Below are 21,424 nucleotides of genomic sequence, written 5' to 3' on the forward strand. Positions count from 1 at the left end.
TGAACTCCGCAGGAGGCGTGACCTGGGCGTGGTCTAGGGGAGTCGGGCTTGGGTTTCCTGGTTCCGCAGAGGCAGGCAGCGTGCTTACGCAGCACGCAAGGCCGGGGGTGGGGCAGGTGGACAGGCTGGCGGCGGAGGCGCGGGGCCTGGTCCCGCCGGCACCATGGCCAAGACTGTGGCCTATTTCTACGACCCCGACGTGGGCAACTTCCACTACGGTGAGGGAGCAACATTGCACGCGAGGGATTTCGGGACGCGGAGGTTTCGAAGCCGGGCCTACAACTCCAGGGATGGGTACTGACGAACTCTCTTCTCCCACCCCCAGGGGCTGGTCACCCTATGAAGCCCCATCGCTTGGCATTGACTCATAGTCTGGTCCTGCACTACGGCCTCTATAAGAAGATGATCGTGAGTCTCACGGCTTCTGCTGGGGATTGAGGGTGGGGACGAGCTGCGGCCTTAGGGATAGGTAGGCTGCACTGAATGCATCAAGAGTGACCCACCCCAGGCAGGGGGGAGGTGGATAGACGGAATCAGGAGCACCCCCATATGCAGAATGTTGGTGGGTGCATCCACTGACTTAATGAGAGTTAGTTTTTAGGTCGGCCACCTTTTGACCTCAAGTGGACCAACCTTTGGCCTATGGTTAGGGTGGTGTGGAGCTGGTTTTCAGACACAGAGTATTTCCCTCCCTTGCATCTTAGGACAGTTCTGTGACCTCAGGGAAGGGAAAGCGGCTGGCTCAGTGTATCTGGATATGAGGTTTACCCTCATTCCCACCCCTTCTCCTCCGCCACCTCTCTCCACCGCCAAGCTAGAGTTCTAGGGAGGACTTTGTAGCCCTGTGTGTAAATGTGTATGTGTGTGGAGGACAGGAGGAGGTGTTCTGGATATTCCCTTTTCAATCTAGAATACCCCCGCCCACACACAGAGTTCCATTTAATTACTACTCATTCCTCCATCTCCCACTGTATACACATCCTGTCTGTCCCTGGCTTGGAATTTATAGCAGTGTGATATGTGATCATAACATACGGCCCTTGTGCATTGCAAGGGGAATTAGCCAGCAGCATGAATGAGTGTCCACTGCTTGTGCTGAGCCACAGACTAGTGAATTGATCATAGAAACGACTGAGGTGATGTTAATGCCTGAATCTCTGGCTCTTGAAATTGTTTGCCTATGTGTGCCTATGAGCATTTTCTGGGGAGGAAAAATCTTTTGCTCTTGTCCAATTTCTAAAGCGTGTGATCCTCTCAAGAGATAATAAATCTTTGGCTTAGCACCTGGGCATCTTGGGTTTTAATTAGAAGGTTGTTGTGTGTCCCATATTATTTGATTCCAAAATTAAGAAGAACTTAGAGGAGAGAGAGGACAGAGTCAGCACCCAGGGGAGATGAGTATGATGAGAATAAGGAATAGGAGATCCAGGGAACAGGGCAGGTGAAGGGAGTTAAGGTTTGAGAAGGTAGAAAAGGCTGGGCTGGAGGTAGGAAGGAAAAGCCAGGCCCAGTGGTCTTTAGAGGGCTTGATCATAAGAAACTCTCAAGCTAATCAAGAGTCTCTCTTCTTCACAGACGTTTGTCTCATAGAATAACAAGGATTAGAGGGGAGGGGGCTAGGGGACTGCTGTGTGTGGTTCTGGACAGTCCCCCGGGCTGGGCTCAGTGTGGTCAGTCTCAGCCGGATGAGTAGGACTGACCCTGCCTGACTTCATCTTGTGTTTCCCTCTCAAGGTCTTCAAGCCATACCAGGCCTCCCAGCATGACATGTGCCGCTTCCACTCTGAGGACTACATCGACTTCCTGCAGAGAGTCAGCCCCACCAATATGCAAGGCTTTACCAAGAGCCTTAATGCCTTCAACGTGGGCGATGACTGGTAAGGGGAGAACTGGGACCTTTGATGCCAGGCATTTCAGTGAGAATACTTGAGTGAGATCTTATGGCAGCAATGGAAGACATGTAGGTGGGTGGGGTGGGGAATACTTGTCAATGAATCATCATTTACTCATTTGCTTATTCAACAAATATTGATTGGTTATTGGCTATGGGCCAGGCCCTATGCTAAGTGCTAGGGATGCAATGATAAACAATACCAACACAATTTTAATATAAGCCTTTGGGCTAAGTCCTTTAGAGGAGAGGTACATGACAGACTATGAGAGGGTAGACACGGGAGAATTTTCTAGCCTGGGCTGGCGCTGGTCAGTGGCGGCTTCCTAGAGGAAGTGATGAAAATTGGGTTGAGTTCTAAAGAAAGTCGGAAGTAATTAGGTGAAAGATAGTTGGGAGGATGGAGGATGAGGGGAGGAATGGGAAGTAGGGACAACATGCCCTAAGGGTCTGCAGCAGGACAGAGTATGACTTATTTAAGGAACAGAAAAAAGGCCATGCACGATATCTGAAGAGTGATCTGAATTGTGTCTAAAGAGATAGGTAGGGCCTTTAAAAAATAAACAGCCCTATTATGAATTGGGGTTTTTAACTTCTAGAGCAGGGAGAAGTCATTAGAGGGTTTTAAAAAGCAAGAGAGTGTACGACCACATTTATGTTGAGCTTATTTCATATGAGAAGTCAGCTCCGAGTCTTGTGGGGAAAAGGTGGCTAACAAAGATAAGCCATGATCCTTGCTTCCACTCTAGTCTGCATCCACTAAAAGATAGTGACCGCAACAGCTGCCAGCTGCTCCATTCATTTTTAAACTTTTTATTTATTAGGGAAAATTTTAAACATTTCTGCAAGTAGAATAGTACAGTGAACCCCCATCTATCCATCACCGAGCTACAACACTTAGAGCAGATGGCTAATCTTGCTTCATCTCTGTCCCCCACGTTAGGTTATTTTAAAGCTAATTTGAGATGTCACTCCCTTTTGTCTATAAATATGTTACTATATATCTCCAAATGATACTCTTTAAAAAAATGCATAGTATCATCACACCTGAAAAATCAACAGTAATTCATATCATCAAATGTGCAGTCAGTACTTAAGTTTCTCCAGTTGTCTCACATTTTTTTCTTTTTTGCAGTTGATTTATTTAAATTAGGATTTAAACAAGGTCCACATATTGTATTTGGTGGCTCCATCTCTTAAGACTTTTAACCCTTAATGTTTCCTTCTTGCCTTTGAATTTATTTATTTTTGCCATGCCTTGGCTTGCAAGATCTTAGTTCCCTGACCAGTGATTGAACCCAGGCCCTCTGCAGTGAAAACATGGAGTCCTAACCACTAGATTGCCAGGGAATTCCTTGAATTTATTTTTTGATGAAATGAGGCTGTTGATCCTATAGTTTCCTATAACAGCTACAGTTTCTTGAGTAATTTACTCTGCTGTGCTGAGGATTACTGGTATATCCACTTAATTCTTACACCAACCCTGAGATGTAGTAGTCCTTTTCATGATGGTAAGCATTAAGTACATACATTGAAATTTGAGGAGATTTTGATAACTTAGCCTGGACAGTGGCAGTGGCAGGATTCAGGTCCAGAGGCTAGGTTTTTAAACACTACACCAATCGGTTTCCCCGAAAGAGCCTACCAATAGAAGCAGACTGGGCTGGAGGATTGAGGCCGACTCCTTAGGCCGGCAATGAGCACCTTGCCAACCTTATCCCCACACCTCTGCTGCACAGGGTGTCTTCTCAGAATACCTTTTGTTCCCCATTCAGCCTCCAGGGCCTTCACAGCCTTCAAGCCACCACAAAGCTTCATGTCATGAAGGCTTTCTTGACCACACCAGCCCCAGAGGTCTGTCCTGCACACATTACCCTGCTCATTGGGTTGTTCAGGCACGTGCTGTCTTGGGAGCTTTCTTGTTTTTTGTGTTATTGCTCCTGCTAGTTTTGAGTTTACTTTATAGTATAGTCTGGGAATGTAAAGTCCACCCTCACCCACAGCCTGGGGCCCTGTGATTGCTCTTTGTGCAACTAGCACTACAATCACTGTGCTTCTCTACTTCCCATCCAGTGCCTCGAACAAGTCTCAGTATATGGTTTGGTCCAAAATATTTGTTGAATAAATTTGCAGATAACTTGGGTATGTAGGAGGGGCAGAAGGGGTTATTGAAGAAAGGAGACTGTAGGGCTTTGGGCTGGGGAGAAGGGTGAAGGAAGGAAGTGGACAGAGGAAAAAGGGCTCTGACTTGCTCTTCTTCCTGCAGCCCCGTGTTTCCCGGGCTGTTTGAGTTCTGCTCCCGTTACACAGGTGCATCTCTGCAAGGAGCAACCCAGCTGAACAACAAGGTAACTATACCCTGAGTCCTGTTTCCCCCTTCCTGTGGGTCCCTGAATCCAAGGCCTTAACTGTGATCCTGAGCTCCCAGCTTTGGGGGTGGGCAGGAGAAGGATTATGAGTTGGGCATTTGTCTTTCAGATCTGTGATATTGCCATTAACTGGGCTGGTGGTCTGCACCATGCCAAGAAGTTTGAGGTGAGTGAGGAGGTAATGGGGGAGACAACAGCTCCGCTAGGGTAGGAGGTCAGGATGGCAGTCGGGGGGCAGCTGGGTGGAGGAATTGTTCTTCTTTGTAATAGCACTATACTATCTTACCATAGGCTTCTGGTTTCTGCTATGTCAATGACATTGTGATTGGCATCCTGGAGCTGCTCAAGTAAGTAGCCCGGGAGGAGATGGGGCCACTTACTAGGCTCTTGGCTGAGGTCTGAGACTGCCCTGGCCCTGACCCTGACCTCCAGCCCCACCCTAGCTTCTCCCGAGTTCTTGATGCTTTTCTCAGGCTGCCTCTTCCTGTGCTCTGCTGCAGATTCCCCGCTGCCTGCTCACATTTCAGCCTTCTCTGCACATCCCTCTCCTGTCCCTGCCTCCAGGCTGGAGCCCCAGGGTTGCCCTTAGGGAACTGGTGGTATTAGGTTTCAGGTGACTTGGGCCAAAGTAGAATCTTCATAATTTCTGGCCTTGTGTTTGGGAGGAGTGGGATGGGGGCTTTTCCTCCTGGGGTTCACCTCTGCCTCAGACGCTGGCTTTGCCCTCACCCTAGGTACCACCCTCGGGTTCTCTACATTGATATTGACATCCACCATGGCGATGGGGTTCAGGAAGCGTTCTACCTCACTGACCGAGTCATGACGGTATCCTTCCACAAGTATGGAAACTACTTCTTCCCTGGCACAGGTATGGGAGTAGGAATGCCTGTCCCCTTCACACTCCTCAGCTCTTACCATGACTGCCTCCTCCGCAGGCTCAGGTCTCAGTTCAGGTGGCCCCTCCTTGGAGAAACCTTTCCTGATCACCCTGTTACTCTGTCACATCACTCTGCTTTTTTCTTTTCAAGCACGGATTGCTGTTTGAATTTATTGTGGGGTTTTGTTTGGTTTACTGTCTCCCACCTAATCATGCCTGTCTCCCAAGAATATGAGCTTGGTGGGATTTCATTTATTTTGTTAGTTCTTTTTCCTGTTGTATCCCGATACCTAGTTCACAGCTTGGCTCATAGTAGGCCCTCCAAGAGTATCTGTTGAACGAATGCAAGCTGCAAGAGACTTAGTGGTTTGAGGGAGTGTGTGGCAGACGTACAAAGATGGAGTGAGAGGCCCTCAGAGTACATGGTGGGGTTGAAGCAGCCGGCACCCCCACCCACCTCTTCCCCACAGGTGACATGTATGAAGTTGGAGCAGAGAGTGGCCGCTACTACTGCCTCAATGTACCCCTGCGGGATGGCATTGATGACCAGAGTACGTACTAAAGTCTTCTCCTTGCTCACTAGACTCCTTCTCTGTCTCCCTCTTTGAGTTAACCTCTTCTGCCTGGTATTATCTACTGTTGGGCCAGGTGTCCTTCAGGATGAATGGCCTTCAGAGGGACCATGAACTCCCCGGAAATTGTATGCAACATATTGTGTGTATGTGCATTTTTCTGGGAAAAAGGTCATTAGCTTCCATCGGTCCCTCCAGAAGTCTCATGAACTTCCCCACCCAGAAGTTCGGAACCAATGGTTGTCCCTTTGGGTTGCCCCTTTCCTGGGCTACACGCTCTCTGAACCCCCTTTTTCCTTTTGTTCCCTGTCTCCCCATCCCCTTGGGGTGCCAGGTGCCCATCTTTGGCCCTCTCCCAGGTTACAAGCACCTTTTCCAGCCAGTTATCAACCAGGTGGTGGACTTCTACCAACCTACGTGCATTGTGCTCCAGGTAATACGGTCAGTGCCTCCTCAGGCCTTCAGGCTTGAGGGAAGAGAGCAGGAAAGAGGAGAATCCCTAGGCTGGTGGGGGAAGGGAAGTGAAGGACATTGGTGACATTCTGAGTAGTTCTCTCACTGCAGCCACCTGGGGTTTTGATTTTTTCAGTGTGGAGCTGACTCTCTGGGCTGTGATCGATTGGGCTGCTTCAACCTCAGCATTAGAGGACACGGGTGAGAACTGCTCTCCTTCCACTCCCCCAGGTTTTCAAGTGGCCTTGGGCCTCAATACATGGAACAGGGGTAGCCGGGAAACAGGTCTCACCTCCTTTTGGGACTCAAAAATAGCTACATGTTGTACTTTGAACCAGAAGTGTCATCTTGAGCAGCGTTCCCCAGTTGGCAACATTCACATTAGGTTTTTATTAAGCACCTGTTGTGTTCCAGGCATTGTACTAGGAGATGGGGAGGCAGTCAGGGAACTCCCATGAAGTTTACGGTTCAGCCTAGGAAACAGGCAAAACTATAAGTAAGCAAATAAGATAGGTAGATTGTTATAAACTCTATAGAAGAAAAAGAAAGTTAAGATGTGGGATAACAGTGGAGAAACTACTTTAGATACTGTGATTTGGAAGCAATTTTCCAAAATTCTGAGCCCTGGAGCCTAAAAGGAGTGAGCCATAAGAGGAAGAGAGAGAGGTCCATCCCAAGCAGTGAGAAGAGCGCGTGCAGACATGCCGAGACAGGGCAGAAGGTGTCATGGAGGAGATGAAGTAAAACCAGTCAGGTGGAACACAGAGAGCAGGCTGGAGGTGGTTTGAGGTGACATCTGAGAAGTCGGCAGCGTTGGGGTCGTGCAGAGCCTGTAGACCTTGCTAAGGAGTCTGGATTATATTTCAGATGTGTTGGGAAACTGTTGACAGGTTTTAAGCAGGGAACTGACATGATCCAGCTTGCGTTTTAAAGTGACTGCTCAAGACTTCCCTGGCAGTTCAGTGGTTAGGACTCTGCACTTCCACTGCAGGAGGCATGGGCTTGATCCCTGGTTGGGGAAGTAAGATCTCACATGCCTTGAGGCACGGCCGAAAAAAAAAAGCCGCTGCTCTGAGTGCTGAATGGAGAAAGGTTTGGGGTGGGACTGGGCACACAGGAGTGGAAGTGGGAAGACCAGTTAGGGAGCTCTTGGTGTTGTTGTCTTAGACAGGGGGCTAAGTTGGAGGAGGTGGCGGGGGAGAGAGGTAGGTGATATGAGTTATATTTTGGTGGCTAAACTGACAGCACTTGCTGGTACATTGGTGAGACTAGTTGATTAACAGGGTGGGTGCTGAGCAGGACAGAGGTGAGAGTGCAGTCTGTTTTAAATTTCACTGAGACACAACGTGCAGACAGTAAAATGCACATATCTCAGGGATGTAACTCAGTGATTTTCACTACCAAGATCAAGATACAGAACATTCCTAGTTTCCTTGTGCCCCTTTCCAGTTAGTCGCTAGAAGTGTGTTCTCTGGCTTTTGAAAACTTCTTCCACCCATTCCTCTGGTTTCTTTTAACAGGGAATGCGTTGAATATGTCAAGAGCTTCAATATCCCTCTGCTGGTGCTAGGTGGTGGTGGCTACACTGTCCGGAATGTTGCCCGCTGCTGGTGAGCATGCCCCATGTTTTCTCCTCTCCCTTGTACAGTGTGAGCTAGGGGCTCCCTGAGAAATGGCCAGTGGACCTTTCAGCCCACTCGCTCAGCCTGCCCTCCTGGTTTGTTTCAGGACATATGAGACATCGCTGCTGGTAGAAGAGGCCATTAGTGAAGAGCTTCCCTATAGTGGTAAGGACCACCCCATGATGCCCCCACAGCAAGAAGGCCATTCTCACAAGACCATAGAATGGCCTGGTTTGAAAGCGGGTGGGAAGTTTGACTTTCTCAGAGCTCTGCAGACTAAACCCCTGGGCCCAGAGCGGGGAAGAGGTTGAGCAGCTGTTATGTAGGTGTTTTGGATGGAAAGGAAAGAGATAGGCAACTCTTGGGACCTGCCTGTGTCTATTTGAGCCATCATGTCTCCTCCTTTTTCCCCAAGAATACTTCGAGTACTTTGCCCCGGACTTCACGCTCCATCCAGATGTCAGCACCCGCATCGAGAATCAGAATTCACGCCAGGTCAGCAGCTTGGAGAAGCTGAGCACAAGGGTGGAGGAGCCAAGGAAAGGTCCAGGATGTGGGAAATCAGAGAAACCAGGGAAGAGAATCTCAGCCCTCACTATCTCTGTTATCAGCTAGTAGGCAGCCTCGGTGAAAGCACAGGCAGTCAGGGTTGGGAGGACGGACAGTTACCAGCTGGGGGATTCAAACTAAGATGCAAAATAGGACTGAAACTAGGACTGCGGGGACAAAAGGCAACTACAAGCATTGACATCCTGGGAGTCACTGGGAGCTGCTCATTGTCTATTCCTCATCCCCAACCAGTATCTGGACCAGATCCGCCAGACAATCTTTGAAAACCTGAAGATGCTGAACCATGCACCTAGCGTCCAGATTCACGATGTGCCGGCAGACCTCCTAACCTACGACAGGACTGATGAGGCTGATGCGGAGGAGAGGGGTCCCGAGGAAAACTACAGCAGGTCTGGAGTAGGGACATAAGAGGAGGGAATTCCAGCAAGCTTTGGGGGAAAAAGTAAGAGGGGAAAAGTAAGTTAGACAGCATTAGTCTAATTGTCCTCAGTTTACCTTCTTCAGTATGCAACCATCCCATGCTTTTTTTTTGCCCTGATTTAATGATGTAAGTGACATACATTTATTGTAAAACTTTTCAGTTCAGTTCAGTCGCTCAGTCATGTCCGACTCTTTGCGACCCCATGGACTGCAGCACGCCAGGCCTACCTGTCCATCACCAACTCCCGGAGTTTACTCACACTCATGTCCATTGAGTCGGTGATGCCATCCAACAATCTCATCCTCTGTCATCCCCTTCTCCTCCTGCCTTCAATCTTTCCCAGCATCAGGGTCTTTTCCAATGAGTCAGCTCTTCACATCAGTGACCAAAGTATTGGAGTTTCAGCTTCAGCATCAGTCCTTCCAATGAACACCCAGGACTGATCTGCTTTAGGATGGACTGGTTGGATCTCCTTGCAGTCCAAGGGACTCTCAAGAGTCTTCTCCAACACCACAGTTCAAAACCATCAATTCTTCTGTGCTCAGCTTTCTTTATAGTCCAACTCTCACATCCATACATGACTACTGGAAAAACCGTAGCCTTGACTAGACAGACCTTTGTTGGCAAAGTAATGTCTCTGCTTTTTAATATGCTGTCTAGGTTGGTCATAACTTTTCTTCCAAGGAGTAAACATCTTTTAATTTCATGGCTGCAGTCACCATCTGAAGTGATTTTGGAGCCCAAGAAAATAAAGTCTGTCACTATTTCCACTGTTTCCCCATCTATTTGCCATGAAGTGATGGGACTGGATGCCATGATCTTAGTTTTCTAAATGTTGAGTTTTAAGCCAACTTTTTCATGCTCCTCTTTCACTTTCATCAAGAGGCTCTTTAGTTCTTCACTTTCTGGCATCAGGGTGGTGTTATTTGCATATCTGAGGTTATTGATATTTCTCCCGGCAATCTTGATTCCAGCTTGTGCTTCATCTAGCCCAGTGTTTCTCACGATGTACTCTGCACATAAGTTAAATAAGCAGGGTGACAATATACAGTCTTAACGTACTCCTTTCCTGAGTTGGAACCAGTCTGTTGTTCCATGTCCAGTTCTAAGTCCATGTTACAGTTTCTGTAGATGACAACTGCACTGTTCAACATTTATGTATAAACAGAAGGGCATACATACACTCATTTTCAATGTTGTGCAGTCTTTTTTTTTTTTTTTAATAAAAGTTAGATCATTCTGTACATGTTCTACAATTTCCAAGTTTTTTTTTTTTACTAGTGTATCTTTCTGTGCCAATATATATATATAAATCTGCTTTGTTATTTAATTAGCTGTATAATATTCCATTGTGTGGACATAGCTATAATTAAACCAAGTGCCATAGACAGTTATTTACATTATTTCCTGTTTTTTTCACTGTTACAAAGAGTGTGGCAGCGAATCCCCGTGTATGTACGTCTTTGAGTGCTTGAATGGGTTAGATTCCTGGACTTGTTGTTGCTAGGTCAAAGGCTGTGTGCAGTAAAGTTTTTTTTTATTTGTTGCCAAACTGCCTTCCAGACAGTCTATAACAGTTTATATTCTTGCCAGCATTTTACTGACTCTTTCCAGATTACAAGCTGGACAGGTCACTGCACATATACTGCTCTTGTAAGGCCCTTGGATTTCTTTCCTCTGTTAATTTTTTCAGGTGTGATAGTTGTATTGTGTGTATGTGTGTCTTTTTTAATATCTTTACCTTCCTGAGATACATATTAAAATATTTACAGATGCACTAAATTAGGGGAAAAAGCAACCAGAATAGACTTAAAAAAACCACAAAAGCTGAAACAAGCTTTTCTGAAAAATGAAGGAAAAAGACAAGAGAACTCAGAAGTGCAGAAACAGATGCATTTAATAGAGAACAGATTTCCTTACGTGACTGGGGATAACCACAGCTGGATGTTTGCAGGACACCTGGTCCTGCTCCCACGCACTGTTAAGAAGTCTGAGCTGACTCTGCTGCAGAGTCTGATGGGCTTCTCAGTCCTTTCCAGAATCTTCTCTCTGTCTTAAGAGTTCATACTTCCAGATCTCTCCGCTGGACCTGGGCTTTACAGCTTAGACTCTTGGGACCACTCCAGCCCTTCTCCTCCATGTGTACCCCTTCATTTCCTCCCTTGGTTGAGGATGTATCTAAACATCTGGCCTCAGGGATCCTTTTTGACCCATCATCTCAATCTCAGCTTCTCCAGGTCTCTGAGGCTTGACTTCTGGAAATTGATCTTCTTAAAAATCTGTTTTTCAGTTTCTTCCTTTTAGAAAAGTTTATTTTTTTCATCTGTGATTCCAGGTTGGTACCTGGGCCTTGCCTCTACATTATACAGCCTGTTCTCAACAGCCAGCAGAAGCCTCTGGCCTCTTCCTGTCCTAAGCCCTGTTACTGTTGGACTATCCACTGAGTTCCTTGTCTTTGATGCTTGTAGCATATCAGCTATATAGGATATGATATTTATATTAAATTATACATGATACAGTGCCATCAAGTCATCATTCTCTTGCCATCCGACAACCCTGAGAGGTGCGATTCTTAAATTAACAGAAGAGGAATCTAAAGTTCAGAGAGATTAAGTAGCTTTCCGAAGTTCTCACAGCTAGTTAAATACCAGGGCTGAGACTCAAACCCAAGTCTCCTCACCTTTAACCCTTGTCCACTTAGAGGTAACTGAGACTTTGCTCTCCAGGCAGAGGGAGCCTTTCCTGATTTTGTTCCCCAACTTCTCTTTGATGACTTTCTCCCTTCTTTCTCAGTTAACAGCTGTGGGCAAGATAACTTAGTTATTCATGTTCTCCCAGAGAACAGTTTTCCAAAAAGAAATCAGAATTGGGTACATATTGGGTCTTGTATTGCTTTCATATCCCTTCACCCACTACATACAGGTTTATAATATGTCACCTCTCTGCTAGAAATGCTCCTTTCCCTTGCACTTAGAAGAAAGTCCAAATTTCTGATGATGACTTTAAAAGGCCCTGCATGCTGGCCCTTACCCTCGTCCCTGGTCTCATTTCTAATGACTCTCTCTCCTCTAGCTGTCTTGACCTCCTTCTCTCACTTTTCTCACCTGTCTTCCTCATAACCTTATAACTTCTGTACTTGGTTTTCTTACAGCTTGAAGTGGTCTTCCTGAGATGTTTGCCTGTCCAGCTTCTTGTTAGTCTTCAGGTCTTACCTTGTCAGAACAGCTGTTCCTAATAATCTTGTCTGAAATTTTACCCTTTTTCTCCTGTAACTCTTAGTCACATCCTTTTATTTCATTTTATTCATAGTGCTTTCCACCATGTGAAATTTTTGTTTTTACTTTGTTAGTTATTGTCAGTCTCATTTATTAGGTAAGTTTTTTGAAGATAGGCAGAAATGTCATCTGGTTTATTCTCTCCTGTCTCGCTAAGGCTTACGACAGTGTCTGGCACAGAGTAGTCTGTCAGTAAATGTTTATTGACTACCTGAGTGGATGAATGAATAGCAATCAGTCTCTACCAACAGAAGGAGAGGAGTGGTTCCCTGACAGTGGGGGCCTGAGAAGTGGCTCCAGACAGGGTGCCTATATGGGAGAAGACTGAACTTTGGAGAGTGGGAGCCTGACCTCTCTTTCTCTCTTCCCTTGCTTTGTAGGCCAGAGGCACCCAACGAATTCTATGATGGAGATCATGACAATGACAAGGAAAGCGACGTGGAGATTTAGGAGGAGCTGGGCTTGTTATGTCCCCAGGAATTCCTTTTTACCTCTTGGTTGGGTGGGAGGGAAAAAGTGTGGTTCTCCCACCCCTGGTCAGGTTACTTTCAGAGCTTTTACCAGTGCTGGGGGAGGGTTTGGAGACCACATCTGTTTCTTGAACCAACCCCTTTCTTCTCTCCCTCAAGGCCTGAGAATGGTACCTATTAAGGATAGAATGGGGACAAGGATAGCCATCTCTAGGAAAGCCTGGGCTTGGGCCCTAGAGGCCAGTCCTAGCCCTTTTGGCTTGCTTATTCCTTCCCTACTTCCTTCCAATCCAGAGACTTCAGGAGTGAAGGGGCAGACAGGAGTAAGGTTGCCTTTGACCTCCTCCTCTCCTGGGTTCTCCTACTACAGGCCTTGCTTCCAGTGCAGGTGAAGAGTAAAGGATTTTAGGGGGCTCTGGCTCCTTAACATCCTAGCCCAGATGATGGGAAGTACGGTTTTGAGATGGGGGAGGATGTGAAAACGTCTTGTTCTGACTTTTGGTTTTATGTCCATTTTACCACTCTTTTTATCCAATAAACCAAGTTGGTATTTTTTGTACCTTTTGCCTTTGTAGGAATATTCTTCTTACTAGCTGCCTGTGTATGAAGAGAGGAAATGGGATGATGATGTATATAATAAAAGTCATAGTTAACATAGTTAACACTTACCTTACATTAGTACCTGTGCATAAGGATTCTACATGGATTATTGTACTCATATATGGGGCATTAATAGAGCATTTAATTAAGAGTTAGACAAACCTGGGCAGATTAGTAGCTTAAGAGAGGGAATAGAGGATGACTTCAGGTTTTTAGTCCTGGGTGTTTGGATTGGTGATGCTAGTTAAGATACACTGAGAAAACACATCAGGTACTTAACACAGTGCCTGATATAAGCAGTTGCTCATTATCTTCATTGTTTATGTGAAGAATGATGCTGGATACTATAGTAGCCACAAATACGGACTCTTCCCTGGAGTTTACAGTCCAGTAGGAAGGAAGAGAAATGCCTTAGTAGATGTAGACAATGGTATGGGAAAGAAGAGTAATACCTGGATCACTCCTTCCATGCTTTGATCCTGTCTGTTTCTCAACACTCTAGCTTAGAAAGTAAGTAGCTGTTTGGGACTGTTTTGGACAAATTGATTTTGAAATGTGCGCTGGGCAGTCCTATGCAACTCTCCATCAGGCAATTAGAAAGTGAAAGGTAAAAGCTGAAGGTCAGATTTAGGAGCCAGCCATTTTGGCAGACTCCTTGTAACATACCAGACCCTAGATTGAGCGCTGGTGGCTCCCTAGTGAGTCACTGGCTGTCCTCCAGGAACATGCAGTTGAAATCTTTTGCTGGTTCTGAGCAAGATAATTAAGTCCAGAGTTTGAAGGCCTACTGGGTGCCACATGCTTTTCACACAAGGGACCAGATGTAGCTGGGAGAATAGAGGAAATTGGTGAGGGAAGAGTCAAGCTAGTAGAGCAAAGAAAACACTTTTGAAGAATGCCTGTTCTTTTCACTCAGTTTGGTTTATGTCAATTCAGTTGAGTTCAGTCGCTCAGTTGTGTCCAACTCTTTGGGACCCCATGGACTGCAGCATGCCAGTCTTCCCTATTCATCACCAACTCCCAGAGCCTACTCAAACTGACGTTAATTGAGTTGGTAATGCCATCCAACCATCTGTTGTCCCCTTCTCCTACTGTTGTCCCCTTCTCCTTTTGCCTTCAGTTTTTCCCAGCATCAGGGTCTTTTCCAGTTAGTTCTTCATGTCAGTAGGGAATCCTTTTTAAACACAGGGCTTGGCAATCAGACCAACCTGGTTTTAATTTTTTTTTTTTTTGTCAATTATGTGTCCTTGGGCAAGTCACTTCAGTTGTCATTGTACAAATTTCCTGTCCTTAAAATGGTGAGACTAGTGGAATCTGTCACATGCCACTGTGGAGATTCAGTAAGAAAATACTTGTGTTTTTGCATAGGGTCTGGCATAGAACAAGTGTATGGTAAATGGTTAACTATTATTAAGTTTCAGGCACAGCAATGGCAATAACTAGTTTTTCCAGATTAGGAACATGGAACATAGTAGACCTGGGATTTAGAACTAGGTAATTGAACTCCAAAGCTAGTAGAGTTTGCTCTAGCACTGGCCCTGAACCAAGCTCTCTTCTTGGCACATAAATGGTAGCTATCACTTTATTTTTTCGTGTGCTCCATGGGTATTGAACACATAAAAACTATTATCCTGGAAAGCCTGGCACTAAATTTTCTGCCAGGATAAGTCTCTCTCATGCGATTTTTTTGGTTCAGGTAATATCTCGGTCTGGGGGGTGAGAGGGTTCAGGCTTCACAGCCACGTGGGCACTGCGTGGGAGCAGGGAGGCCTGCGCCGCTCCAACCGGCAGGCGGCGCTGTCCCAGAGAGTTACACCGCCCACTCACCACCCCCCCACGTGAGTCCAAATGGTTAGGCCCGCCAGGCAGGTAGTGCGCTTCCGCGGCTTTCCTCCACCCTCTCCCTTCCCCCGTTGGTAGGGGCTGCGGGTCCGGGCGGAAGTGGGGCAGGCGGGCGGGAGCGAGGCGTCGTCGTTGTATATTCATGAGGCGCGCGCAGCCCGGCATGCTAATGAGGCGGGGCGCGGCGGCGGACTGAGAAGCTGCTGGGCGGCGGCGGCGGCAGCGGCGGCGGGCTTGGAGCTGCCGGGCGGGAGCGGCGTGGGCGCGGGGTCACTAGCAACGCAGACCTGGACATGGAGCCGCCCGGCGGGGGCCTGGGACCCGGCCGCGGGACCCGGGACAAGAAGAAGGGCCGGAACCCGGACGAGCTGCCTTCGGCAGGCGGCGACGGCGGCAAATCCAAGAAATTTGTGAGTGTCCCTCCCACCTGGTTCCCTCAGGCTGGCCCCTTAACCGCCCTCAGGACCCAGAGACCCCCCGCAGCTGGCCCCTGGGGTGCACGCCCGTTTCTAGGGAGCCGCCCCCGCGCCTCCCTTCCTCGTTTTGCTCGGTGCTGGGCTCCGAAGCCCGACCTCCGACCATTCTGGGACCTCGGGAATCCCCGGAGTCCCACCCGGCTCTTGCCCTGGCAACCTCGGGGCTTTCTTCACCCCCCTTCTCCCCTCCCTCATGTTCTGCCCTTACCCGCGTAGCCCTGGACAGTCTCAACCCTATCTCTTCCCTCTCAGCCCCACTTCCTTTCTTCTTCCTCCGTTACCCGAACACGCCTTCTCTATCTCTAGCCTCAGTGCTTTTCTGGGTCCATTTTCTCTTCTTACCCTTCCCCCCTTTTTTGGTTTCTTCTTATTTGCTTCTTCAAAGGTCACTTCCTTCCCCAAGCTTGATCCCTTTCACCTGCTAACTTTGCTCCCGCCCAGTCCCCTCTCTGGGCCCTCAGCCGGGTGTCACCTGATAATCCTTCCCCTCAGGAATGTTACCTGACTTGGGCGCTACCTTCCCTCTTCCCTTGGACGTTTGTCCTTGTGACTGCAGAAATGGGTTCCTGCCCAGTTCCTATGATCGTTGGGTATGACGGTAGTTGGCTGTCCAGTATTTCCCCATCCAGAGAACCTGTCTCTTTGCCCTGTTGCTAATCGGTCTCTTGTTAGGGGATTGGAACTTCTCTCAAGAATATGCCCTTCTTGACTTAAGAGTGGTGATCACCCTCCCCCACGGGGAAGAAGTTGGACTAAAATGGTCCAGAAGTTTTTGAGTACCTGATTATATTGTCTTCTATGCATTTTCATGATGACAGCCTCGGCTCTTCCGCTACCTCCTGTGCCCAAGGCTACACTGATAACCTTTTTCCCGACCTGTAGAAGAGTCAGACTTTCTTCAGGTGCCAGTTACTTCCAATCTGAAAGAATACTGGTGTTCATGTAACACCGTGGTATCTTATTATCTTTGCCCACACTGAATCTTGGTTTTTACTCTATCTAGGGAAAGATAGGGGGCGCTGTCCAAGATAGGGCGTCTTGGATCTTAATAACCGTTCCTAACTAGTTTTGTAGTCTTCTCTCTCAGGTAATTCACTCTGCCGCCCCAATGTCTCTTTCTACTAACCAAATGGTTTCTAACTTTCCCTCTTTCTCTTTTCTCTTATCCCCACCCATTAGCATTCTGACGCAACTCCACAAGTTTGGGAAGAAAACTGAGAAAGTGATGAAAACAGGAAGATAATGTTGCTTTGGGATGTACAGGGTTGAGCTGTGGAGAGTACTGAACAGATTTAAAATAGTGACTCATCTCTTCCTACCTATTTCCATCAAGACAGGTGCTTCTGGACTGTCCTTTCCAGTGACTATAGGCTGTCAAGTCAGTGCCTGTTTTTATCTGGTGACTATCTTTTTTTCCCCCCAGAAATGTGGGTTTAATAGTAGTGACAACTTTCCCTCACTGGTGATCAAAGCAACATTCTCCCAGGTTTCTTTAGGATAAGCATGACACTCTAGTTAGGGAGCTTTCCTGCTAAGTCTTAAGCTTTAGGGCCCGTGTATCTTCTATTTCTGTATCCTTTTGTTTTGCTTTTGTTTCCATGGGTACTATTTGACCTTACTCACCCGAATTCCAGCTATTTTTGCTGATTTATAGTGACCTTTGTGACTTGTAAATGTTTTTCAAATTCTAAATGGAATTTTATGTGTGCTTTTGTTTTACCCAACATGAGTTTCACTAATTTGTGAATTCTGCTAAGTATTTGGGGCTGAAAGGTGAGATACCTGAGGAAATTGAACTTCTTTTCACCTGTTTTTGGAATGTCCATGGAGTCTTGTGTATGCTGAGTGGATTTGGCTCAGAGTTGTTGGTATTTGCTTTAGGGAGGGTGGAGCTGAACCAAGTTCTCTTTTTCTTTCGAGGTGTTTTTCTTAACTCTTAATCTGCTGAATTTTTAGAAAATATGTAACACACACAGGTAGTGAGGAGAATTGCATTCCTGGCTGGGGGTTGGTAGGTTTCCAGGAAAGTAGTGCTGTTTAACCCCTTTATTGCCAACTATACCATACCTCAAGGCTTTACCATATTCTTTCTCATTGCTTTTTATGTAAGAACTCTGTGGAAATGAGAGCCGAGGAGGAGCATTGCAATCCACTTCTCTTTGTGTCTGTGTATGTATGTGGGGGTGGGTAGAGTGGGTGAGATTGCTGGTTTGCTTCTGTTACCCATGGCTTAGTTTTCTTGAACTGTAGGCTAAAAGTGAAGTCAAAGGGGTTTCGCCTACTCCACCTTTTCTAGTGTGTGTCCTCGGGAACTCCATTAAGAATACATTTTATAAAACTGCACTCGTTTGGACTGAGTGTGCCTGAAGATTATTTGTTTGCATCTGAGGAGTTACTAATCCCTTTAGCTGCTGTATACCTTTCCAAGCTTATGCGGATTCTAAGTGCAGATCAACTGATGAGAATACAGAACTCACAAGTTACCAAAGATTTGCTCTTTACTCTTTGAGGTAGCTTGTGTGGAAAGGACACAAAGAGCCTAAGTTGAAAAAGTGGTGAGGATCATCTTTTTAAAACATGTTCGAGATGCAAATGTGTGTGGTGAAGCCATGCTATCTGGTGTTCTATTCCTTGGTTCTTCAGTCTGTCTCTGGGTGGGCCATGAGCTTATCCCTCGTCCAGCATTATTTCAGTTCCTTTCGGAAGCCCTTAAGACAAAGGAAGATAAAAATGCTAAATGAACAGTGTTTTCTTACTTTTTAGCAGTGATGAGTGTGGGTGTCAGATAGACTGATTTCTGAAATATGTGTAAGGGGAGTAAGTGTAAGCAGGATGTTAGGAGGCTGCAGAGCATTTCTGCATTTTGTAGACTACATGTCTTCCCGTACAATCAAGGATTGATCTGTTTTAAGAAAGACTATTGCATCTTGATTCAGCTAGGAGCCTAACTTTGTAAAACAAGCTTAATGTGGGATTAGAGACAGTACAAGGTATGTACTTTTAAAAATCTTGTTTATTGTTGGACATCTATGTTAAATTTTTACCATGTTGCAGTTTCTAAAAGCAAAGTGAGAGTGAAAGTACGTTTAGTTGTAGATCCCTGTCCATCCAAAATGAGAGCAAGGATGAAGGATGCTAGGCAGAATTTTAAACAAATATTAGGAAAGGTGAAGATTATAAAAGAAGTAGAGTTGTTCCTGCTTCTTTCCTCTTAAAGATACTAACTTTGATCCAAAAGGTCGCTCAAAACCAAGGAGTATGCAGAGAACTTTATACAAGTCATTTGTGTTTTTTGAAAGTTGATAAACACAGGGATTACATAGTTTGAAAAGAGGGAGGGAAACCTACAGGAATGTTACTGAGAGTTTGAGATGACTGCATGATACCTGAAAAATTTGCTCTCTGCCTGCCTAGTCTTTAAAGACAGAGCCCAAGGATCACTGGATAATGTTATTTTCACTTGTCTCTAAGGAAATCCTCTTCATAGGAGGTGAAACTGAAGGAATGCCTCAGCATTTAAATCTCTTGAGAGAGTTGTTAAATGTTGGGATATTTTTATGAAAAGAGTTGAAAATTTTATGACTTGTTAATTGTTTATTTAAAAAGCTAAGAAAATAGTAACAAGTGAGGAATGATTTAACTTTGTTGATGGGTATACAGGTCAGAATAGACTAATTTTATTCCCTCTGTGGTAAAATCACTTTTTGTTACCCCTGGGGTGCTCAGTGTATTTTGTAAATGGATTGCCAAGTTATTCTTGGAGAGTGTTATATTTTCAGTGAAATGTAATAGAGGCTTAAAAGATAAGGTGTGAATTAGAAGAACAGGTTAATGTTTATTAACAGGAAATACTCGGTATTGTAGAGAAACAGTTTGTACATGCAGGTGGTGTTTTCTATCATTTTGTGTCTCAGTTGAAATCATTCATGACTACCAAAAGCATCCCCATATTCAAACAAACCTTGTGTTTTTATTTATTATGTTGAACCTTCTATTCTTTATCACTTTTATTTGAAAGCAGTAGGGAAAAAATCACCACTTGCTAACCAGCAGAGCACCATTGATTGGTTGTCCCTGATTAGGGTTAGGTGAGACCAGGTGAGACCGTGCCAGCCCTCTCTCCCTACCCTGCTGTCTGTCATTCCCTCCCTCTTTGTTTTTTTAATATTGCCCAGCTGCTGTAAGAGCTGATTCTAGCCCTTTGGATATCCAGGCCTTTGGGGAATCAGTAGTAGTAAAAGATGTTGATGCTGAAATTTCTTAAAACTTCAAAGCTAAAATTGAAAAGTAAAGAATATTTTCATCACTATGAACATATCTTATTATCTACCTGCTTTTTTTTTTTAACAATTTTTCTTTTTTTTCCAAACAATTTTTCTAATCGAAGAACTCTTTTTTAAGAGAGTAAAGTTACTGAAGGAAAAGGGAAATTGAGACCAGTATTTTAAGGAATTTTACCACTGATTACAGGATAACTCTGGGTTAATCATTGTTCTTTCAACTTGGAGATTCTTACTTCATTCATTATTAACGCTTGCTATGAATGGTAGTCTTAAAATTTTAGAGTTGGAAGGGCCTTTAAATGTCATCAAGCCCAAACACCCACTCAGTGCAGCAGCAATCCCTTCTTACAGTTGTAGGTTGAAAATTGAATAAATAACCAGCTGAGGAAAAAAGCATAGATTTTGGATTCTACATTTCCTTTAGTAAATTTCAGGATCTTGGAAGAAAGTGATCATGTAAAAGGAAGAGATATGCTAGAAACTCTGAGACAGAGAGAAAATATTGAAGAAAGTGACTCTGTTGTATAGTTCTGTGACAATTAGGGAGTATCAATTTGTCCTTTAAATAGTTGCTTAAATTTTCTTCCCTCCAAGAAGGGGGATGAGACGGATAAGGGGACACAAGAAAGAATTATCATAATGAACTGAATTAAGAGAAACACGTTGCATTCGTGTGTGGAAGCCATGTTGTATGGAAGATGGGAAATTTTATCCTTGGCTGTGATTATAAGTGGTCTTTAGGCAGTAGCTGCTTTGGCATTTTGTCAGGGTAGCAGATACAGGTAGAGTTTATGGTGTCCTAGAAGATTTTTCCAGGTTTCTGATTGTGACTTATTCCCTGTTTTAGGAATAATACTGTTTGAAAGCAATAGGATTTTCATTTTCTTTTAAGACTTAGCATACTTTAAGGATCCAGCAGAGATTGATTTATAAACTGTCTTTGATCCTAAAGGTTACAGAAAACCAAGGTAGTAGGCTTATATCTCAGATATAGCTGCTTTTTTAAAACTATGTTAGAACTTGAGGGTCAAGTAAAAAGATAACCCTCACTTCCCCTCTCGTCCCCCCTTCCTCCGCCTGCCGAGTAGCTCATACTTTATTTACTTTATTCAGGGTCTTCACCTTTCTGGCTGTTAACCCTAACCATCTTTTTTTATTGGTGTATAATTAACATATAATAAACAGCATATATTTAGTGCACAATGAATATATCCCACACCCTCAACAGTTCCTTCTGCCTCATTGTAATCTCTCCTTCTCACCCCTCCTTGTGCCCCAGTGCTCAGGTAACTAATCACTGATTTGCTTTCTTTAACTGTAGATTGTTTGTATTTTCTAGAAGCTTATATAAATGGTATTATACACAATATGAATCCTTTCTTTTGGCTTCTTTCAGCATAATGTATTTATGTTAGCTATATTAATAGCTCATTTTTTTTATTGCAGAGTAGTATTACATTGTATGGGTTTACCATAATTAATTTTTTTATAATTTTATTTATTTATTTTGGCTGTGCTGGGTCATCATTGCTGCCCAGGCTTCTCTTTAGTTGTGGTGCACAGGTTTCTCATTGTGGTGCCTTGCCTTGTTGTAGAGCATGGGATCCAGGGTACTCAGGTTTCTGTAGTTGCGGCATCTGGGCTCAATAGTTGTGGCTGCCAGGCTCCAGAGCACAACCTCAGTGGTTGTGGTGCACTGGCTT

The 21,424-nt window shown here is 45.2% G+C and overlaps 2 protein-coding genes across 4 annotated transcripts in view; both read left to right on the plus strand.

The window, feature by feature from the left end:
* Window positions 1-63: 63 nt before the first annotated feature.
* HDAC3 (histone deacetylase 3) lies at window positions 64-13,079 on the plus strand. The gene is made up of 15 exons (XM_043465239.1): window positions 64-218; window positions 326-408; window positions 1,735-1,877; window positions 4,158-4,239; window positions 4,370-4,426; window positions 4,552-4,607; window positions 4,995-5,128; window positions 5,608-5,688; window positions 6,069-6,142; window positions 6,299-6,363; window positions 7,683-7,772; window positions 7,891-7,949; window positions 8,200-8,279; window positions 8,586-8,743; window positions 12,431-13,079. Exons 1-15 carry the CDS (start codon window positions 164-166, stop codon window positions 12,498-12,500), a joined length of 1,287 nt encoding a protein of 428 aa, XP_043321174.1. The 5' UTR covers window positions 64-163; the 3' UTR covers window positions 12,501-13,079.
* Window positions 13,080-14,997: 1,918 nt separating this feature from the next.
* DIAPH1 (diaphanous related formin 1) overlaps window positions 14,998-21,424 on the plus strand; it is a 108,907-nt gene continuing 102,480 nt past the window's right edge. For 2 of the 3 annotated variants that reach the window (XM_043465181.1, XM_043465182.1), the window contains exon 1: window positions 15,002-15,372. In XM_043465181.1, coding sequence (XP_043321116.1) covers window positions 15,256-15,372 — 117 coding nt within the window. In that variant the 5' untranslated portion in view covers window positions 15,002-15,255. Of the gene's footprint in view, window positions 15,373-21,424 lie in introns of all 3 variants that reach the window. The other variant, XM_043465183.1, reaches the window with a different exon arrangement.

This window comes from Cervus canadensis, chromosome 4, assembly GCF_019320065.1.
Source record: "Cervus canadensis isolate Bull #8, Minnesota chromosome 4, ASM1932006v1, whole genome shotgun sequence".
NCBI classification, from domain to species: Eukaryota; Metazoa; Chordata; class Mammalia; order Artiodactyla; family Cervidae; genus Cervus; species Cervus canadensis.

What these genes read in the sequence shown, in the direction of transcription:
- HDAC3 (XM_043465239.1), top strand. Translation starts at nt 164, where the DNA reads ATGGCCAAGACTGTGGCCTATTTCTACGACCCCGACGTGGGCAACTTC. An exon ending in CTCAGCATTAGAGGACACGG is followed by an intron (nt 6,364 to 7,682) that starts GTGAGAACTGCT and finishes TTCTTTTAACAG; the next exon opens with GGAATGCGTTGAATATGTCA. An exon ending in TGAAGAGCTTCCCTATAGTG is followed by an intron (nt 7,950 to 8,199) that starts GTAAGGACCACC and finishes TTTTTCCCCAAG; the next exon opens with AATACTTCGAGTACTTTGCC.